Genomic DNA, 22,189 nt, shown 5'->3' on the forward strand with positions numbered 1-22,189 from the left:
GGGAGACTGGTGATACGTGTACAGTTCCACGTCCCACTGCCCTGACCCCCTCCCCTTCTTACTGCTCTCTCCCCCCCAGCCCCTCCTCCCCCCCCCCTCCTCCCCCCCGTCCCCCCCCCCCGATCCCCCACCCCGTCCCCTCAACCCCCTCTCCACTGCCCCTCTACCCCCACTCTCCTCAACTGTCCCTCCCCACCTCCCCACTCAACCCCCCCCCCCCACTCCCCCCCCCCCTCCCCCCCCCCCCTCTCCCCCACTCCCCACTTCCCCTCCCCCCCTCCTCCCCTGCCCCTCCCCCCCGCACTCCCCCCCTCTCCCCCCTCTAGCCCCCCACTCGCCCCCCCCCCTACCCCCCCCCCCCCTCTCCTCCTCCCCCCTCTCTCCCCCCCCCTCCTCCCCCCTCTCCCCCCCTCCCCCTCTCCCCCCCCACCCCACCTCCCCCTCTACCCCCCCCTCCTACCCTACCCCACTCCTGCCCCTCCCCTCCCTCCCCTCCCCCTCTCCCCACTCCTCCCTCTCCCCCTCCACTCCCCCTCCCCCCTCCCCCTCCCCCTCTACCCCCCTCTACCCCCCCCTCTACCCCCCACCTCCTCTCCTCCCCTCCCCCCCCTAAACCCCCTCCCACCCCTCTCCATCCCCCCCCCACCCTAAGTACAGTGGGGGTTGAGAATGATCAATGTGGTGGCGATGTGGAGTTCAGTTTATTGTCACGTGTACCGGGTGCACAGTGAACAGCTGTTGTTGCGCGCTGACCAGTCTGAACAGAAAGACAACACACGGTTACAGTCGAGTCGTCCACAGTGTACAGATACATGATAAAGGGAATGATGAAGCCAGTAAAGTCCGATTAACTCTTTGGATCATCAATGAGGTAGATGGTAGTTCAGGACCATTCTGTAGTTGGTGGTAGGATGGTTCAGTTGCCTGGGAAGAAACAGCTGGGAAGAAACTGTCCCTGAATCTGGAGGTGTGCGTGCGTTTTCACACTTCTGTACCTCTTGCCCGATGGGTGGGTGAGGGGTGAGGTCGGCACAGACTGATCCCCTGTGTTTTCACCCCCAGTTCTGTGTGCAGAGAGGGTGGGACAGGTGACCAAGACGTACCGGGACATTGAGGCGGTCACACACCTGTTGGAGGAGGTGAGTCTGATCATGTGTGTGCGTGTGTATGTGTGTATGTGTGTACACATAGAATAGAACAGAATAGAATGCCTTTTAGTGTCATTCAAACAGCTTGGTTTGAACGAAATTTCATTCCTAGTCTTAACAATTACAAAAAATCCCAAGACACACACTTAACACAATTTGCACAGACATCCATCACAGTGAATCTCCAACATCTCCTCACTGTGATGGAAGGCAAAGTCTTATCTCTTCCCTTTGTTCTCCTCCCGCGGTCCAGCAGTCCAACTGCAGCGTCGAGGCGACTGGGGCTCCCGATGTTACAGCCCCCGGCGGGCGATGGTAAGTCCCGCGGCCATTTAAGCCGCGCTGGGCGTTGTTAGGCCCCGCTCCGAATCATTTAAACCCCGTGAGAAGTTGCCGTTGCGGGAGCTCCGAAAAGCGGTCTCCCACCAGGGACCCGCGAGCTCCCGATGTTCCGGTCCACCGGTAGCCTCTGAAACTCCTAAGTCGGGTCGAAGCCGCGCACCACCACAGTTGCTCCCGTTCCGAAGTCGGTCAGCTCCACGATGGCGAGTCTGCAGCCTCCGTGACTAGAGCCCTCAGTTTGGTTCCGGTTGGAGGCCCAACGACATCGGGGAACCCGACAGGGAAAAAGGTCAGGTCCCAAAACAGGGAAGAGATTAAACGGTTTCCCCCCCCCCCCCACCACATATACACAGCTAAAAAATAATTAAAAACTACAATCAAAAACATACATTTAACGAGACAAAAATTAAAAAAAAGACAGACGGACTGCAGTCGAGCCGTTGCCATTCAGCACCACCACAAAAAAACCCAAAAAACAGTCCAGCACAGGAACAGGCCCTTCAGCCCACAATGGCAACATCCATCATGATGCCAGATCAGACGGATAGTCTGAAGAAGGGTCTCGACCCGAAACGTCACCAATTCCTTCTCTCCACAGATGCTGCCTGTCCCGCTGAGTTACTCCTGCATTTTGTGTCTGACTTTAGTTCAGTTTGGTTCAGTTTAGTTTAGAGATACAGCGCAGAAACAGGCCCTTCGGCCCACCGGGTCCGCGCCCGACCAGCGATCCCCGCACACTAACACTATCCTACACACACTAGGGACAATTTACAATTGATACCGAGCCAATTAGCCTACAAACCTTGCACGTCTTTGGAGTGTGGGAGGAAACCGGTGATCCCGGAGAAAACCCACGCAGGTCACAGGGAGCACGTCGTACAAACTCCGCACAGACAGCAGCGGTAGCGGGAATCGAACCCGGGTCTCTGGCGCTGTGAGGCAGCAGCTCTACCCGCTGCGCCATCGTGCCACCCATATGTAAAAAAATAATTTCACTATGGCACATGTTAATAAAAGCATTGTGAACTTCATCTGCACCCTCTCCAAACTCCCGGAGAGGGCTCATTCTGGACCCTCTACATGCAGAGAACACTCCGGAAAACCAGGGGGTGGGGGCGACTGAGACAATGTCAGTGAGTGTCTGGGGGGGTGGGGGGGGGGGTCTCTCCCTCTGGGGGGCTCTGGTAGCCTCCTCCTGGGGCTCACTCTCAATGGAGGGGGCCTCTCCTTTCCGCTCCTGCCTCCTCTAGTCAGAGTGGGTGTTGAATCCCGCTGGGATTCTGTGGATGCCAAAGGTCTCCCTCCCCTGTACCTCCTCCCCGCTTTCCAGACCAGAGTAGAATAGATCCCCCTCCTTGTGGATTCGTCTTCAGTGTCCTCCCCTCCCCCTCTCGGGAGAAGGCACTCCCCCTTCTCCGCTCCCCTCAACTCTCTCCTCTCCCCACTCCTCTAGATCCTCCCGTGATTGAATCCTGTCCCCGCTCCCCGAGTCTTGTCCGAATGCGCGCCCCTCACGCCCCGCCCTCTTCCTCCTCCACCCATCGCTAACCTCTCCTCCTCCTCCCCGACCCTCCTCCTCCTCTCCTACTCTCCTGGAGTGCTCCTCGAGGGGGGGGATCCCCTTCATTTCTAATCCTCGGCCCTCCTACAGAAACACGAAGAGAACCACCGGGAAGAAAACACCTAAAGGAAGGGAGAAACCCCCCTCGGATGAAGTGATTCCACTCGACTCTTTGGACCCTGCTGGCCCTCCCCTCATCTCTTCCGGCCTCCCCCCCCTCCCATGAACCTCCCTAGCTCTCCTCCTCCTCCCCTCAATGAGCGACTGGAGTCTGAATGCCTCTCCTTCCTAGAAGTTGAGCCCTCTCCTTGCCCCTCCTAGATCCTCCTTTCAGATGGAAGATTTGAACCAGATAGGGGAATAGGAAGGACCTCCGAACGTCATCGTTCTCCCTCCAGGAGAAGTTCCACCTCATGATCTGATGATGAGGTGTAGAAGCGAGAATCTCCCTGAGAGCTCCACGAGTAGGTCCCCCTCCTCCTTCCTGGCGTTCAAGGGGATCCCGTCTCCCGAGCCTGCTCTGAGTGGGAGACCTCTCTCTCTGGAGACTCTCCTCGGTCCAACCTGATAGGAATCCATCTGATGAAGTCCTCCTCCAAAGTCTCTCCTCCTCCTCCCTCTCCTCCCCGCTCCTCCTCCCTCTCCTTGGCTCCCTTCCACCAAGGGTTCCTCCCCACTCACCTCTCTCCTCTCCCCCCCTCGCGCCTCTTCCCTCTCCTCCCCGCACTCTCCTCACCCTCCTCACTCCTCCCTCTCCGTCCTCAACCTCCCCTCTCCCTCCCAACCATCCCCTCTTCCTCCTCTCCAGTCTCCACATTCCTCATCTCCCTCCCCCTCTCCTCTCCCCTCTTCCTCCTCCTCCCTCTCCCTCTCCTGCGTCTCCTCCTCCTCCTCTCTCCCCCCTTCCCGCCTCCATCCTCCCTCTCCCCTCCTTGCTCTCATTTCCTCCCCTCATCGCTCCTCTCCCTCTCCTCGTCCCCCCTCTCCCTCTCCTCCAGCCTCTTCTCCTCACCCTCCCTCTCTCTCCTCTCCTCCCCCACCCTCATCACCTCCCCCCCCTCCACCCCCTCTCCCCCCCCTCTCCTCCCCTCCTCTCCCCCTCTCCCTCCTCCTCCTCCTCCTCCCCCATCCGCTCCCCTCCCCTCAAACTCCCCCTCATCTTCCCCTCCACCCTCCTCTCCTCTCCCCCCCAACCCCTCCTCCCTCTCCCCCCCCTCCTCTCATCCTCCACTCCCTCCTCCCCCTCTCTCTCCCCTCATTATCTCCTCTCCTCCCCGACCATCCTCTTCGCTCTCCTCCCACTCCCCCCCTCCCCTCCCTCCTCCTTCTCTCTCTCCTCCCTCGCCCTCTTCCCTCGCTCTATCCTCTCCTCCTCCTCTCCCTCCTCCCCTCCTCTCCTCCCCCTCTCCTCCTCTCCCCACCCCTCTCCTCTCTCCCCCCTCCCTCTATCTCTTCTCCCTCCCCCTCTCCCTCTCCTCTCCCCTCCTCCCATCTCTCCTCCTCCCTTCCACTCCTCCTCCACCCTCCTCCCTCTCCCTCTCCTCTCCTCCATCTCCTCTCCCTCCCTCCTACCGCCCTCCCTTCCCCCCCTCTCCCCCCCTCTCCTCCCCCTCCTGCTCTCTCCCCTCCTCTCTCCCTCTAACTCCCCCTCCCCCTCCCTCCCATCCTCTTCCTCCTCCCCCTCCTCCTCCACTCCTCCCGCCTCTCCCCCTCCTCTCTCTCTCCCCCTCCCCCCTCTCCTCTCCTCCCTCCCTCCCCTCCTCTCCTCTCTCTCTCCCCTCTCCTCCCCTCCCCCTCCTCCTCCTCCCCCCTCTCCTCTCCTCTCCCTCTCCTCTCCTCTCTCTCTCTCCCCCTCCTCTCTCCTCCTCTCCCCCTCCTCCCTCTCCTCTCCTCTCTCTTTCTCTCCTCTCTCCCTCTCCCCTCTCCCCTCCCTCCCTCTCTCCTCTCCTCCCTCCTCTCCCTCCTCCTCCTCTCTCTCTCCTCCTCTCCCCCTCCTCCTCCTCCCTCTCCCTCTCCTCTCCCCTCTCCTCTCCCCTCCTCTTCTCTCCTCTCTCTCTCTCCTCTCCTCCTCTCTCTCCTCTCTCTCTCCTCCCCTTCCTCCTCCTCCCTCCCTCTCCTCTCCTCTCTCCTCCCTCTCTCCCTCTCCTCCCTCCTCTCCCCCTCCTCCTCTCTCTCTCCCCTCCTCTCTCTCTCCCTATCCCTCTCTCTTTCTCTCTCTCCCCCTCCTCTCCTTTCTCCCCCTCTCCCCCCCTTTCTCCTCTCCCCCTCTCTCCTCTCCCTCTCTCTCCCTCTCCTCCTCCCCTCTCCTCCCCTCTCCCCTCCTCTCTCTCCTCTCCCTCTCTCTCCCCTCTCTCTCCTCCCCTCTCTCCCCCTCTCTCTCTCCCTCCCTTGTCCATCCCTCCATCTCATCCCTCCCTATTCTCCCCTCTCCTCTCCATCCCTCCTCTATCTCTAATTCTCTCATTTTCTCTCTTCCCCTTCTCTCCTCTCCTCTCTCCCTCTCCTCTCTCTCTTTCTCCTCCCACTCTCCCCCTCTCTCCCTCTCTCCTCTCTATTCCTCTCCTCTCTGCTCTCACTAAGTCAGTCTCCCTCTCCCTCTCCTCTCCCTCTCTATTCCTCTCCTCCCACACTCTCCCTCTCTCTCCCCCTCTCCTCTCCTCTCCTCTCTTCTCTCCTCCTCTCCTCTCCTCCTCTTCTCTCCTCTCCTCCTCTCTCTCCCTCTCTCTCCTCTCTCCCTTTATATCCCTTTCTCTCTCCCTCTCTCTCCTTTTCTCTCCCTCTCTCTCTCCTTTCTCCCTTTCTCCTCCTCCTCTCTCTCCCTCTCTCCCTCCTCTCCTCTCTCTCCTCCCCTCCTCTCTCTCTCCTCTCTCTCTCCTCCTCTTCTCTCTCTCCCCCTCTCTCCTCTCCTCTCCTCTCCTCTCCTCTCCTCCTCCCTCTCTCTCCCTCCCTCTCCCTCTTTCTCTCCCTCTCTCTCTCTCTCCCTCTCTCTCCTCCTCTCTCCCTCTCCCTCTCTCCTCTCTCCTCTTCTCTCTCTCTCTCCTCCCTCTCTCTCCCTCCCCTCTCCTCTCCCCCCCCCTCCTCCCCTCCCCTCTCCTCCCCTCTCCTCTCCCCTCCTCTCCTCCCTCTCCTCTCTCCTCTCTTTCCCTCTCCTCCTCCTTCTCCTCTCCTCTCCCCTCCTCCCTCTTCCTCTCTCTCTCTTCTCCTCTTCCTCCTCTCTCTTCTCCCTCTCTCCTCTCTCTCTCCATCTCCCTCTCTCTCCTCTCCCTCTCTTCTCTCCTTCTCCCTCGCCTCTCCCCTCCCCCTCTCTCTCCCCCTCTCCTCTCTCCCTCTCTCTCTCCTCTCCCCCCTCTCCTCCTCCTCCCTCTCTCCCCTCCCCTCTCTCCTCCTCCTTCTTCCCCCCTCTCTCCCCCTCCTCTCCTCTCCTCTCTCCCTCCCTCTCTACCTCTACCCCCCCTCTCCACCCCCCCCCCCATCCATCTCACTCTCTCCTCCTCTTCCTCTCTCCCCCTCTCTCTCTCCCTCCTCTCCCTCCCTCTCCTCTCCCTCCCCCCTCTCCCTCTCTCCCCCCCTCTCTCCCCCTCTCCCCTCTCCTCCTCCCCCCCTCCCCTCTCTCCCTCCTCCCCTCTCCCCCTCTCTCCTCCCTCCCTCCCTCTCCCCTCCTCTCCCTCCCCTCCCCTCTCTCCTCTCCTCTCCTCTCCTCTCCTCCCTCCCTCCTCTCTCTCTCCTCTCTCTCTCCTCTCCCTCTCTTCTCTCTCTCCTCTCCCTCTCCTCTCTCTCCTCCCCCTCCTCCCCCTCTCCCCCTCTCCCTCCTCTCCTCTCCTCCCCTCTCCTCTCCCCTCTCTCCTCTCTCCCTCCTCTCTCCTCCTCCTCCCTCCTCCCTCCTTCCTCCTCCCTCTCCCCTCTCCTCCTCCCTCTCTCCTCTCTCCTCCCCCCCTCTCTCTCTCCCTCTCCTCTCCTCCTCTCTCTCCTCTCTCTCTCTCCTCTCCCTCTCTCTCTCTCTCTCCTCTCTCTCTCTCTCTCTCTCTCTCTCCTCTCTCCCCTCTCCTCTCTCTCCTCCTCTCCTCTCCCTCTCTCTCTCTCCTCTCTCTCTCTCTCTCCCCCTCCTCTCCTCTCCTCTCCTCTCCTTCCCTTCCCTCTCCTCTCCTCCTCTCTCCTCCTCCCCCCCCCCCTCCTCTCCTCTCCTCTCCCCCCTCCTCCTCTCCTCCTCTCCCCTCCTCTCTCTCTATCTCCCCCTCTCCCTCTCTCTCCTCTCCTCTCCTCCTCCTCCTCCCCCTCCTCTCCTCCCTCTCCTCTCTCTCTCCTCTCCCTCTCCTCTCCTCTCTCTCCCCTCCCCCTCTCTCTCCCTCTCTCTCTCTCTCCAGTGAGAGCGTCCAGAAACATTCAGACTCAGACAGATCTCACAGATACTAGAATCCCTCCTCCCCCCTCTCTCTCCCTCTCCGTCGCTCTCTCCTCTCTCTCTCCTTCTCTCTCTCTCTCTCCCCCTCTCCTCCTCTCCTCCTCTCTCTCTCTCTCTCTCTCTCTCTCCTCCCTCTCCTCTCCTCCCTCCTCTCCCCTCTCCCCCTCTCCCTCCTCCCCTTCTCTCTCCCTCCTCTCCTCCCCCTCTCCTCTTTCTCTCCCCCCCCCTCCTCTCCCCTCTCTCTCTCCTCTCCTCTCCTCTCCCTCTCCTCCCTCTCCCTCCCTCTCCTCTCTCCTCCCCTCTCTCTCCTCTCTCCTCTCTCTCTCCCTCTCCTCTCTCACTCTCCCTCTCTCTCCCTCTCCCTCCCCCTCTCCTCCTCTCCCCCTCTCTCCTCTCCCCTCCTCCTCTCTCCTCTCCCCTCCTCTCCTCCTCCCTCCCTCTCCCTCCTCTCCCCCCTACCTACCCCTCTCTCTCTCCCCCTCCTCTCCTCTCTCTCTCCTCCCTCTCCTCTCTCTCTCCTCTCCTCTCTCCCTCTCTCTCCCCCCCTCTCTCCCCCCTCCCCCTCTCTCTCCCTCCCCCCTCTCCTCCCCTCCCTCCCTCCTCTCTCTCCTCTCTCTCTCCTCCCCTCTCTCTCCCTCTCCTGTCCCCCCCTCCTCTCTCTCTCTCTCTCTCCTCTCTCCCTCTCTCCTCCTCTCTCTCTCCCCTCTCCTCCCCCCTCCGTCCCCTCCTTCTCTCTCTCCCCCCCTCTCTCTCCCCTCTCGCTCTCCCTCTCTCCTCCCTCTCTCTCTCCCCGCTCTCCGCCCCTCTCTCCCCCCCTGAAAATATTCATCGCCTCCTTTCTAAAGTTTGTCGTTCTTTATTTCTGAGGCTGTGACCCCTTCCTAGACTCTCCACTAAGTGGAAACTCCTCTCCACATCCACTTACCAGGTGTCCAATGAGGTAGATAGTAGTTCATCACTGCTCTCTGGTTGTGGTAGGATGGTTCAGTTGCCTGATAACAGCCGGGAAGAAACTGTCCCTGAATCTGGAGGTGTGTGTGCGTGTTAACACTTCTATACTTTTTGCCTGATGGGAGAGGGGAGAAGAGGGAGTGGCCAGGGCGAGACTGGTCCTTGATGATGCTGCTGGCCTTGCCGAGGCAGCGTGAGGTGTGGATGGAGTCAATAGGTGGGAGGTCGGTTTGTGCGATGGTCTGGGCTGCGTCCACAATTCTCTGCAATTTCATGGGGTCTTGGATGGATCTGTTCCTGTGATGCATCCCGATAAAAATGCTTCCTGTGGTGCATCTGTAGAAGTTGGTGAGAGTTGTCGGGGACTTGCCGAACCTCTTGAGCCTTCTGAGGAAGTGGAGGAGTTGGTGTCCCAACCTATCAGCGTCGCACGGTGGCGCAGGGGTAGAGTTGCTGCCCTTGCAGCCATGCAAGCGCCAAGACCAGGGTTCGATCCACTAGGGCGCTGTCTGTACGGAGTTTTGTACATGTCTCACGTGACCTGCTTGGGTTTTCGGAGTTTGAGACCTTAATGTTTCCTCCCCGTGACCAAAGACGTGCAGGTTTGTAGTTATCGGCTTGGTGTATGTGTAAAGTGTCCCTAGTGTGTGTAGGACCGTGTTAATGTGCGGGGATCGCTGGTCGACGTTGACCCGGTGGGCCTGTTTCCGCGCTGTACCTCTAAACTAAACTAAGGGACAGAAGTTTAGGGGTAACATGAGGGGGAACTTCTTTACTCATAGAGTGCTGGCTGTGTGGAATGAGCTTCCAGTGAAGGTGGTGGAGGCAGGTTCGTTTTTATCATTTAAAAATAAATTGGATAGTTATATGGATGGGAAAGGTTATGGAGGGTTATGGTCTGAACGCAGATGAATGGGACTAGGGGAGATTACGTGTTCGGCACGGACTAGAAGGGTCGAGATGGCCTGTTTCCGTGCTGTAATTGTTATATGGTTATATTATATGGTTAAATTATATACTCATCAGTCCATGAAATCTGGCGCTGGAGTCAAATATTTACTCCAAAATGGTGGAGTAACTCAGAGGGTCAGGCAGCATCTCTGGTATGAAGAAGGGTTTTGACCCTATCCTTTCGAGCCAGAGATGCTGCCTGACCAGCTGAGATACTCCAGCATGTTGTGTCCATCTAGGACTTCTCTACTCATCCCCAAAGTGAGTCCACTTCAGGAGCTCACTACTACAATCCAACAGGCCTTCTCCATCATCTCCTTGATCACCGTCTGCTTTGATCAGTCATTTTCACACTTCACCCTTCCACATCTCTAGTCTCCCCTCTCCCCCTGACTCTTGGCTTTGAAGAAGAGTCTCGACCCAAAATATCACCCATTCCTTCTCTCCGAGAGATGCTGCCTAACCCGCTGAGTTACTCCAGCATTTTGTGTGGTCTATATTTCGGTGGAAACCAGCATCTGCGGTTCATAGAACATAGAAAAATAGGTGCAGGAGTAGGCCATTCGGCCCTTCGAGCCTGCACTGCCATTCAATATGATCATGGCTGATCATCCAACTCAGTATCCTGTACCTGCCTTCTCTCCATACCTCCTGATCCCTTTAGCCACAAGGGCCACATCTAACTCCCTCTTAAATATAGCCAATGAACTGGCCTCAACTACATTCTGTGGCAGAGAATTCCAGAGATTCACCACTCTCAGTGTAAAAAATGTTTTTCTCATCTCAGTCCTAAAAGATTTCCCCTTTATCCTTAAACTGTGACCCCTTGTCCTGGACTTCCCCAACATCGGAACAATCTTCCTGCACATAGCCTGTCCAACCCCTTAAGAATTTTGTACGTTTCTATATGATTCCTCCTCAATCTTCTAAATTCTAGCGAGCACAAGCTGAGTCTATCCAGTCTTTCTTCATATGAAAGTCCTGACATCCCAGGAATCAGTCTGGTGAACCTTCTCTGTACTCCCTCTATGGCAAGAATGTCCTTCCTCAGATTAGGAGACCAAAACTGAACGCAATACTCCAGGTGTGGTCTCACCAAGACCCTGTACAACTGGAGTAGAAGCTCCCTGCTCCTATACTCAAATCCTTTTGCTATGAATGCTAACATACCATTCGCTTTCTTCACTGCCTGCTGCACCTGCATGCCTACTTTCAATGACTGGTGTACCATGACACCCAGGTCTCGTTGCATCTCCCCTTTTCCTAATCGGCCACCATTCAGGTAATATACATTCCATGACATCTGGCGTCATACACTACCTGTCCCACCTGTCCATGTCTCTCTGCCAGCCCTGAAGCCATGAAGCCCACCACAATCCCAGCGCCACACCACTCCACAATACGAGCAGAACCAGGATGGCGCGGTTGTGCAGCGGTTAGAGCTGCTGCCTCACAGCGGCAGTGTCCCAGGTTCGATCCTGACTACGGGTGCTGTCTCTACAGAATTTGTACCTTCTCCCTTTGACCCGCGTGTGTTTTTATCCGAGAGCTCCATTTTCCTCCCACACTCCAACGACGTGCGGGTTTGTAGGTTAATTGGCTTCGGTAAAATTGTAAATTGTCCCCAGTGTGTAGGATAGTGTTAGTTGTCGGCGTGGACTCGGTCTCTCACCTTTTTCCGCGCTGTAAATTTGGCCATTCTGATCTATCTTTCCCTCCCGCCCTCTCCCCTGGATGTGCTGAGGTTGTGTTGGGTGCTACCTAAATGCAGGACTGTCACCAACAATCCCCGGCCCAGTCCCACTGAGCCGTGGCTGGAGCGCTGAGGTCCAGCGCAGACTGACCGCTCTGACGTGCCGTCTGTGCCCCACTGCAGGCCGTCCAGTTGTCAGCGGAGACCCTGCAGTACGAGAACCAGGAGGAGGCGCTGGTGAGGGACTGCGTCAAGGAGCTGGGTACGATTGGTCAGATCCTCTGGGGTGGGGGTGGAGGGGGGAGTGGAGGGGGGAAGAGAGAGGGGAGTGGGCAGCGGTGAGAGGGGCGTGGGGGGGGAGGAGGGGGGGGGTGGTGAGTGAGGTGGGGGGGGAAGAGATTGAGGGATTGGCAGTGGTGAGAGGGGAGTGGGGGGGGAGGAGGGGGGTGTGGTGAGTGGGTGGGGAGTGGGGGGAGGGGAAGTGAGGGAGGGGGGTGTGGTGAGTGGGGGAGGGAAGTGGGGAAGGGGTGGTGATGTGGGGAGTGGGCCAGTCTGGTCACTGGACTGTGGTGTGTGTGTGTGCGGTGCAGGGGGTGAGCAGAGAGTGGCTGGGGAGTGTGTCGGAGGGAGCTGGTGGAGAGGATAGAGGACGGCAGGGAGGCAGCAGAAGATGGTCAGCGTGTTGCTGGCCCAGCTGGTGGAGTCGCAGCAGAAACTGCAGAGCGTATGGGGGCACCCCTCCCCCCTCCCCTCCCCCCCCACCCCCACTCTCCTCCCCCCACCCCCCCCCCCCCCTGACACCTGTCCCGCTGATTTACTCCAGCATTTTGTGTCTATCCCGGATGAGTCATTCCCAATACACAGCATTCCACGAATCCTGTCTCCGTCCTTCATTCCCACCACTCAGCTTTCCCGGACTCCGCTCCCAGATCCATCCATCCCATTGCACGGCATTCCCAGAACCAGTTCCATCAATCCCAACTCTCGGCGTTCCTGGAATCCAACCCCGGCAGCAATCCCATTACACAGCATTCCCAGATGCCCACACCAGATCCAATAATCCCGGCATTCCCAGTCCATCCCAGATCCAGCAATCCCGACTCCCGGCATTCCCCTCACCCATTTCGTCTCAGTACTAAATCCCAACACTCGGTCCCCTCCCACCTCCGCCAATCCCAACATTTGGTCGTCTCCGAATCTCATCCCGGTTTCACCCGCACACGATGAAGCCGAACAAACTCCGATTATTTTCCGTATATCAGTGCACATCGGAGAATGAAGAGTTGACCCAGGAGCTGGCCATGACCAGGGAGAGTCAGGAGCAACTGAGGTCAGAGGTGAGTGACAGTGACCCCCTGCCCCCCTGCACCCCGTGTCCAAGTGTACCCCTTCTCCACCAGTGCCCCGGCACTGCCAACCCCCCCCCCCCCCCCCCTGGGAACGGTTGCCATGGGGGGGGGGGGGTGGTTACCGAGAGGGGAGGGTGGTTGCCATTGGGAGGTGGTGGTTGCCATGGGGGGGTGGTTCCGTCGGGGAGTGGTTGCCATGGGGGGGGGTGGTGGTTTGGTCCATGGGGGGGTTTTCCATGGGGGGGGGTGTTTGGTCCGTGGGGGGGGGGGGGTGGTTACCATGGGAGGGGTCGGTTACCGTGAGGGGGAGGGCTGGTTTGCCGTGGGGGGTGGTTTGCCGTGGGGGAGGGCTGGTTGCCGTGGGGGAGGGCTTGTTGCCATGAGGGGGGGTGGTTGCCGTGGGGGGGGGTGGTTGCCGTGGGAGGGGTGGTTGCCCGTGAGAGGAGGGGTGTTGCCAATGGGGGGGGTGGTTGCCGTGGGGGGGGTGGTGGTTGCCATGAGGGGGGTGGTTGCCGGTGGGGGGGTGGTTGCCATGGGTGGTGGTGTTGCCGTGGGGGGGTGGTTGCCGTGTGGGGGGGTGGGTTGCCGTGGGGGGTGTGAGGGTCGTTGCCGTGGGGGTGAGGGGGTGGGGGGGTGGGTTGCCGTGGGGGGGTGGTGGTTGCCATGGGGGGGTGGGTTGCCATGGGTGGTTGGTTTTCCGTGCCGTGGGGGGGTGGTTGCCGTGGGGGGGTGGGTTGCCGTGGGGGGGGTGGTTTGCCGTGGGGGGGTGGTTGCCGGGGAGGGGTGGTTGCCGTGGGTGGGGAGGGGTGGGTTGCCATGGGGGGGGTGGTTGCCGTGGGGGTGTGGGTGGTTGCCGTGGGGGGGGTGGTTGCCGTGGGGGTTTGCGGGTCGGGTGTCGTGTTGGGGTGGGGGGGGTGGAGGCGGCTGGCCTGGGTGGAGGGGCTGAGGTACTGAGCGTTACTGTGATGTTGTCCAGGTGCGCTACCTGCAGGACAGGTACAGCCAGTGCGGGGCCATGCTGCACGAGGCCCAGGAGGTGATCAAGAACCTGCGCAACCAGACCGTCCCCAACAGCTGCATCAACCGCTACCTCACCGTGCCCATCTACCCACTGGTACGTAACGCGGACCCCCTGGTGAGGGACACAGTGGGTAGAGCTGCTGCCTCACAGCGCCAGAGACCCAGGTTCCACCCTGACTACGGGTGCTGTCTGTACGGAGTATGTACGTTCTCCCACGTGACCTGCGCGGGTTTTTTCCGGGTGCTCCGGTTTCCTCCCACACTCCAAAGACGGGCAGGTTTGTCGGTTAATTGGCTTGGCATGAAATGTATAATTATCCCTAGTGTGTGTCGGAAAGTGTTAATGTGCGGGGATCGCTGGTCAGTGCGGACTCGGTGGGCCGAAGGGCCTGTTTCCGTGCTGTATCTCTAAACGTAGCTAAACTAAACACCCTGATACATAACGCACGGATCCCCTGCCCCCTGCTCCCCGCATCACACGCCCCCAGGGCTGACTCAAGGAGTCACCCCTCACTCTACCCAAAGGTAGACACAAAATGCTGGTGTAACTCAGCAGGACAGGCAGCATCTCTGGAGAGAAGGAATGGGTGACATTTCCGGTCGAGACGCTTCTTCAGGCCGAGTCTGGATAGAGAGACAGAGAGATAAGGAAATGTAAGGTGTGAAAAGGAGACGTCAAAGGAGATGAAGTTCAAGGAAAGTGTAGAATAGATCGTTGTCTACTGGGAGAAGGTGACAACAAAGGCTACAGAGGAACCATTACATTTGGGGTGGCAGTCAGAGTGGCCGCAGAATTAGGAATGGGGTAGTATGGGTTTGGTAACTGGGCTGTGGACAATGTGAGTGGGTGTGGGACCCTCTGTCTTTGTTCTGCAGGATTCACTGGCCGCTGAGATCGAGGGGACGATGAGGAAAGGATTTCACGTGGATGCCACGGAATCTCTGGAGAACAGGTGGGAACGACAACACGGTCTGGGTACTGTACTCCAGTGCAGGCCCCCGCACAGCGCGGCACTCCCTCACCCCGTCCCCCCTCCCCCTCACCCCCCCCCCCCCCACCCCTGTCCCCCCTCAAACCCCCCTGTCCCCCTCCCCCCTGTCCCCCTCACCCCCCCGCCCCCCCTCCCCCCCCGTCCCCCCTCCCCCTGTACCCCTCCCCCCCCTGTCCCCCTCCCCCCCTCCCCCCCACCGCCCACCCCCCTCACCCCCGTCCCCCCTCCCCCCCACCCCCGCACCCCCCTCACCCCCGTCCCCCCTCCCCCCTGTCCCCCTCCCCCTGTCCCCCTCCCCCCCCCCCCCCCCCGTCCCCCTCCCCCTCACCCCCGTTCCCCCCCCCCCTCACCCCCGCCCCCTCCCTCCCCCCTGTCCCCCCTCACCCCTGTCCCCCTCACCCCTGTCCCCCTCCCCCTCACCACCCCCCCCCCCCCCCCCCCCCCCCCTCCCCCCTGTCCCCCCTCCCCCGCCCCCCCTCCCCCCGCCTCCCCCCTGCCCCCCCACCCCCGCCCCCCCCCCCCCCGCTCCCCACCCCCGCCCCCCCCCCAACCCCTCCCCTTCCCCCACCCCCCCCCCCCCTTCCCTCCTCCCCCCCCTTCCTCAACCCTCCCCCCTCCCCCCCCCCTCCTCCCCCCCTTCCCTCACCCCCGCCCCCCCGCCCCCCCCTTCCCCCCCCTCCACCCCGGCCCCCCCCTCTCCCTCACCCTCACCCAACCTCCCCGTCCTCCCCCCCCCCACCTCCCTCCCCCCCCCCCTCCCCCCCCCCCCCCCCCCCCCCCCCCCCCCCCCTCCACCCCCTCCCCCCCCCCCCCCCCCCCCCCCCCCCCCCCCCGCCCCCCCCCCCCCCCCCCCCACCCCCCCCCCCCCCCCCCCCCCCCCCCCCCTCCCCCCCCCCCCCCCCCCCCCCCCCCCCCCCCCCCCCCCCCCCCCCACCCCCCCCCCCCTCACCCCCCCCCCTCACCCCCGCCCTCCCTCCCCCCCTTCCCTGTCCCCCCCCCTTCCCACCCCCCTCTTCCTGTCCAACCGTCCCTGTGACCCCCTCCCTCCCTACCCCACTTCCCTCATGGTGTCCCCGGTATCCAGCCCTCCTTGGCTGACTGCAACCCCCAGTGGCATGGAGAACGACCCAAGGGTCCCCTCTGCACCCCGACACTACCCCACGCTGTGTGTTCCGCACCGGTGAACCCTAACCCAGGCCCTGCCCCGCCCCACCACCCCACCCCCACCCCCACGCCACCCCACCCCACCCCACCCCATCCCACCCCCCTCCATCCCCCTCATCCCACCCCGCCCACCCCAGCTTCCACAGCTCCCACCCCCCCCCATCCCACCTCGTCTCCTGCCCCACCCCACCCCCCCACCTCAGTCTCCGACCCACCCCATCCCACCCCACCCCACCCCACCCCCACCCCACCCCACCCCACCACCCCACCCACCCTCCCACCCCCCCTCCCACCCCCCCTCGTCTCACCCCATCCCACCCCACCTCATCCCACCTTCCCACCCCACCTCGTCTCACCCCACCCCACCCCACCTCGTCCCACCCCACCCCACCCCCCCGCCCTCATCCCCACCTCGTCCCACCCCACCCCACCCCCCCCACCCCACCCCACCTCATCCCACCCCACCCCGCCCCACCCCACCCCACCTCATCCCACCCCACCCCAAGCGGGAGAGGGCTCTGCCCGAGCCGGCCTGCCTGCCTGCCCCATTTTACCAGACTTATGAATTGCATATCCATTTCAGAAGTACATACGTGAAAGGAGCAGAATGAGGCCATTCGGCCCATCAAGTCTATACCGCCATTCAATCATGGCTGATCTAGCTCTCCCTCCTAACCCCATTCTCCTGCCTTCTCCCCATAACCCTGACACCTGTAATCAAGAATCTATCTATCTCTGCCATTAAAATACCCAATGACTAGGCCTCCAGTTACAATGAATTCCACAGATTCCCCACCCTCTGACTAAGGAAGTTTGTCCTCATCTCCTTCCTAAAGGAACGTCCTTTAATTGCGAGGCTGTGCTCTCTGGTCCGAAACTCCCCTAAATCTTGCCCCTGTTCCGTCTGTCGTGGAGCTGAGTTTCTCTCTGGTTTACTGCAGAGACGCGGGTGTTGAGCGGAGGTTGGGTGCCCCTGGCACCCCAGGGTGCCGCGACCTGGAGGCGGCCCTGCAGCGGTTATCGCAGCGGCAGGAGACGGACCAGGGCCGGGCCGTCTTCGAGCAGGAGAGGGAGGAGCGGCGGGCGGCGCTGCCCGGCGACGAGCCCGTGTCTAGCGGCCTCCTCACCCCGGCCGAAAGTGTCCTGTCCACGGGAACCAACTACTCTGGCTGCTCGGGGATGACCAGCCTCTCCTTCGGGTCACGGCCCGACAAACTGAAGATCGTCAAACCACTGGAAGGTGAGCAACCTCATATCTCACAACAACACCGAGCCTGTACTCGCTGCAAGTCAAGTCACTTATATTTCTATAGCACATTTAAAAAAACAACTCTCGTTGACCAAAGTGCTTCACATTAGTGGAGGTACTAACGTTATACAACAGTGCTTCATAGATTAAGTTCTTATAGAAACTTACAAAATTCTTAAGAGGTTGGACAGGCGGCTAGATGCAGGAAGGTTGTTCCCGATGTTGGGGAAGTCCAGAACAAGGGGTCACAGTTTAACAGTAAGGGGGAAATCTTTTAGGACCGAGATGAGGAAAACATTTTTCACACAGAGAGTGGTGAATCTCTGGAATTCTCTGCCACAGAAGGTAGTTGAGGCCAGTTCATTGGCTATATTTAAGAGAGAGTTAGATGTGGCCTTTGTGGCTAAAGGGATCAGGGGGTATGGAGAGAAGGCAGGTACAGGATACTGAGTTGGATGATCAGCCATGATCATATTGAATGATGGTGCAGGCTCGAAGGGCCGAATGGCCTACTCCTGCACCTATTTTCTATGTTTCTATGTTTCTAAGTACTTACATAAATACATGCATATAGCCCTCCCTCAGAGGACGTCAAGAAAGGCTTGAGAGTAAAGATGAGTTTTAAGTCTCGACTTAAAAGAGTTGATGGAGGGGGCAGTTCTGATGGGAAGGGGGATGCTGTTCCACAGTCTAGGGGCTGCAACCGCAAAGGCAACCTCGGTCGCCCCTGAGCTAATGTCTAGACCGCGGGATGTTCAGTAACCCACGAGTCGGCCGATCTGAGGGACCTGGAGGAGGTGTGGTGGGTGAGCAGACTATTGATGTAGGTGGGGGCAAGCCCGTTAAGGGCTTTGTAAACATAATGAAGGAGCTTGAAATTTATTCAGAACCGCACAGGGAGCCGGTGGAGAGAGGCCAGAATCTGGGTGATGTGGCCCCTTTTTCGCTGCCTTTTAGAAGAACGAGGGGGGGACCTCATTGAAATGTACAGAATGTGGAGAGGATGTTTGCAGTAGTGGGAGACTCAGTCTGAAGAAGGGTCTCGACCCAAAACGTCACCGATCCCTTCTCTCCAGAGATGCTGCCTGTCCCGCTGAGTTACTCCAGCATTTTATATCTATCTTCGGTGTAAATCAGCATCTGCAGTTCCTTCCTTGTGTGTGTTTGGACATTGTATTTATGTGAGTACATTGTGTGTTCATTCGCCCGCTCGCCCTCTCCCCCCCCCCCCCCCTCTCCCCCCCCTTTCCCTCCTCTCCCCCCCCTCCCCCTCCCCCTCCCCTCTCCCCCCCTCTCCCCCCTCCCCTCCCCTCCCCTCCTCTCTCCATCTCCCCCCTCTCCTCCCCCTCTCCCCTCTCCTCCCCTCCCCCCTCTCTCCCCCTCTCCCCCCTCTCACTCTCCTTCTCTCTCTCTCCTCGTCTCTCTCTGCCTCTCTCTCCCTCTCCCTACCTTTTCTCTCTCCCCTCTTTCTCCCCCCCTTTCTCTCTCCCCTTCCCTCTCCCTCCTCCCCCCTCCCCTCCCTCCCCCTCTCACCCCCATCCCTCCTCCTCTCCTCTCCTCCCCTTTCGCCCGTGTCCCCATCACTCCCCTCACACATCGGACTGTGCTTCTCTTGGTGCTGCCCTCCTCCTCCTGCAGGGTCCGCCACACTCCACCATCTGCAGCAGCTCGCCCAGCTCCCAACCTGGGCGGCATCCTGGAGCCACGGCCCGGAGTACTGACCAAGGACTTCTGCCAGCTGGACCCCAGCGGGGAGGTGTACAACCTGAATGACCTGGAGGAGGATGAAACCCCTTACTTCACCTTCACTCTACCCCCACCTGGCCGCAGCCCTGCCCCCTCCCCCCCCTCCTCCCAATACTGTGGTAAGCACCGGCTACCCCCCCTCCCACTAGTGCCTGCCCCTCCCTCTTCTCTCACTCCCCATGACGGCCCCTCACACCCTCCCCTGACCACCCCTCACCTCCTTTCTTCACACACACCACCCTCCTGAACACACCCCTCTTCTGACTGACCCCCCCCCCTCTGACACACACCCCTCACTGACACAGGCCCTTCGCCCAACGGTCCTCCCAACTTCCAGCGATCCCCTCACACTAACACTATCCTACCACACACTACTTTACAATTTTACATTTATGCCAAGCCAATTACCTCTTCACCTGCTGTCCTGTCGTCTTTGGAGTGTGGGAGGAAGCCGGAGCACCCGGAGAAAACCCACGCGGGTCGGGGGGAGAACGTACACACTCTGTACTGACAGCACCGGGTCCCTGGCGCTGGGAGGCAGCAGCTCTACCCGCTGCACCACCGGGCTGCCTGTGCTCTGGGTGTGTGTGACACCATAGTTTTACACTCCCCTCAGTCTGGCCCGTCTCTCATTACAGAAGCTGCCTACCACACGACCAACAGGCTGCCGGACACACAGTCCACCTACACAATAACTACCTGCCGTATAATGCACCCGTCCGACAACGCCTCCACCCTCACCATGAGGTAAGAGACCGGGGCCAGGGACCACAGAGGGAGGGGCCGCAGGGGAAGGGGCCAAAGGGGGAGGGGCCACAGGAGTGGGCCGCAGGGGGAGGGTCCCCAAGGGGAGGGGCTACACGGGGAGGGGCCAAAGGGGGGAGGGTCACAAGGGGAGTGGCTACGCGGAGGAGGGGCCTTAGGGGAGGGCCCACAGGGGGGGGCCAGGCCAAGCTACCTCAAGGTACAACCCCCCTGGTCCTCCACATCTCCTTCGTGGGGCCCACGGGGCAAGGTCCTTTCTGGGAGTGGCCACATGGGGGAGGGTCCACGGGGCCAGGTGCTGCAGTGGAGAGGGGGACACACGGGGGAGGGGCTATGCGGGGGGGGGGCAAAGGGGGAGGGGCCACAGGAGGTGGGCCGCAGGGGTGGGCCGCATGGGAAGGGTCCCCAAGGGGGAGGGTTCTACAGAGGGGAGGCAGCCAAATCCTCTGCAGGGTCAAAAGGGGACCTTCCTGGACACGGAGGAGGATCTTTAGAGGGGGCTCAGGGGAGGGCCCTCAGGTGGGAGGGGCCACCCCTTAAGGTACAGCAGTGGGAGTGGCCACTGTGGGAGGGGCCACGGGGGGAGGGGCCACTCAGTCTCCCGTACCTGCTGCAGTCCCCCTTCTCTTCACACTGGGAGGTCCTAACTGCATTGGGCCAAGAAGTGGCCCATCTGTGGAGAGAGGGAGATTCCATCTGGGGAGGTTGACTCTCTCGGGAGGGGCTTTATCCTGGGCTGGAGGTTGGTCCTGCCTTCCCAACATCGGGAACCATCTTCCTGATCTAGGGACCCCTTAAGGAGGGGCTATAAGATCCCCTCTCAAGGTTCTGCAGATGGGAGGGGAAACCATCTGGGGAGGGACCGTCTGGGGAGGGGCTCATGTGGGGAGGTCTCTGCACTGGGAGGGCCAATACAGTCTCTTCCTCAGGGCCAGGAGAATGGGGTCACCGAACATGTGTGACAACAACAGCAGGAGAGTTCTTTAGATGTTCCTTTTCCATGACTCCATTCGCTCTGAGCTGTAGAGAGAGGTTGAATGGGCTGGGACTCTATTCCCTGGAGCGCAGGAGGAGGATCTTATAGAGGTGTATAAAATGATGAGAGAAATAGATCGGGCAGATGCACAGAGTCTTGCCCAGAGTAGGGGAATCGAGGATAGAGGTTTAGGGTGAAGGGGAAAGATTTAATATAAAACTGAGGGGTAACTTTTTCACACAGAGGGTGGTGGGTGTATGGAACAAGCTGCCAGAGGAGGTAGTTGAGAAACTGGTGGACAGGTACATGGATAGGACGGATATGGGCCAAACCCAGGTTTCTGCACTGTAAGACTCTAAGAGTAGGCCACTCGGCCCCTCTAGCCTGCCCCCCTCTCTCCCCCTTCCCCCCTCCCCCCCCCCCCCCATCATAGACTTGATGGGCCGAATGGCCTGATTCTGCTCCGAAAACTTACAAACGTTTGGGGGAATGAAATGGTTCGTGACTGGCCCTTTGTCAAGGGAGGGGTTGGAGCAAGGGGAGTGAGGGGGGGGGGGGTGAGGGTGATTCCCCGCCTCCCTCCCCTCGACCCCCCCCGACTGACACCTCCCTACCTGCCCCCCACCAAATCTACAAACCCTTGCTCACCCTCCCTCCCCACCCCTTCACCTCTCACCCGCTCACCTCTCCTTCTCCCCTCTCCCTCTCCCTTGCCTTTCTCCTCTCTCTCTCTCTCCCTGTCCCCCATCTCTCTCTCCTTGTCTCTCTCTCTCCTTGTCTCTCTCTCCCTTCTGTCTCTCTCTCCCCGTCTCTCTCTCCTCTCTCTCTCTCTCTCTCTCTCTCTCCTCTCTCTCTCCCCATCTCTCTCTCTCCCCGTCTCTCTCTCTCTCCCCCCTCCCTCTCTCCCCGTCTCTCTCTCTCTCCCCGTCTCTCTCTCTCCCCGTCTGTCTCTCCCGCCTTCTTTCTCTCAACCGTCTCTCTCTCTCCCTAAAGACCCTTTACTCACTCTCTGTCTCTGTCTCTCTCTCTCTCCCCGTCTGTCTCTCTCTCCCCCCGTCTCTCTCTCTCCCGTCTCCGTCTCTCCCTCTCCCACAGCCCCCACCCACCTCTTCCCCCCTCTCAGGCTACAGCCCCCACCCCCTGGGGCCAGTGTGTGTTGCCAGAGGTTGCTAATGGTCCTGTTGTCTTTATCCCAACTGCAGGCGGCGAGGTCCGTGGTACAGGGGCTTGTTGAATGTTTTTAGGAGCATTGTCTCCCTGAAGTAAGAACTTCGCTGTTTGACCCTGAGTGTTGCCCCCCCCCCCCCCCCCCCCCCCCCCAGAATGCCTGCCTAATGTGTAAACCCTGTAGATGCCCCTCCCACCTCACCGCCCTTGCCCTGCAGCCTAGAACCCCTTCCCCCAACATGAACCCAGGTTTGTTTGTGTGGAGATGTTTGGTTTAGTTAGTTTATTGTCACATGTTGTGAGGTACAGTGAAAAGCTTTCTCTGTCTCTGTCACTGCCCTGTCACTGCGTCAGCCTGAGTTCATGTGTTTAGTTTTAGTTTAGTTTAGTTTAGCGATACAGCCTGGAAACAGGCCCTTGAGCCCATCGAGTCCGTGTCATCCAGTGATCCCAGCACATTAACACTATCCGACACACACTGGGGACAATTTACAATTTTACTGAAGCCAATTAACCTACAAACCTGCACGTCTTTGGAGTGTGGGAGGAAACCGGAGCACCCGGACAAAGCCCAAGCGGTCACGGGGAGAACGTACAAACTCCGTACAGACAGCACCCGTAGTCAGGATTAAACCCGGGTCTCTGGCGCTGTGAGGCAGCAACTCTACCACCTTCCCACCCCCTCCCAATTTCTACACAACACATTCCAGACGATA

The 22,189-nt window shown here is 60.0% G+C and overlaps 1 protein-coding gene across 1 annotated transcript in view; it reads left to right on the forward strand.

Moving 5' to 3' along the window:
• The window catches only part of LOC129710021 (trafficking kinesin-binding protein 1-like), a 28,793-nt gene that overhangs the window by 3,935 nt on the left and 2,669 nt on the right, over window positions 1-22,189 (forward strand). Inside the window, 9 exon segments of the mRNA XM_055656709.1 lie at window positions 1,063-1,165; window positions 11,207-11,307; window positions 12,183-12,382; window positions 13,371-13,508; window positions 14,291-14,390; window positions 16,421-16,810; window positions 18,458-18,495; window positions 18,498-18,653; window positions 19,110-19,312. Coding sequence (XP_055512684.1) covers window positions 1,063-1,165; window positions 11,207-11,307; window positions 12,183-12,382; window positions 13,371-13,508; window positions 14,291-14,390; window positions 16,421-16,810; window positions 18,458-18,495; window positions 18,498-18,653; window positions 19,110-19,312 — 1,429 coding nt within the window.

Source organism: Leucoraja erinacea, chromosome 27 (assembly GCF_028641065.1).
Source record: "Leucoraja erinacea ecotype New England chromosome 27, Leri_hhj_1, whole genome shotgun sequence".
NCBI classification, from domain to species: Eukaryota; Metazoa; Chordata; class Chondrichthyes; order Rajiformes; family Rajidae; genus Leucoraja; species Leucoraja erinaceus.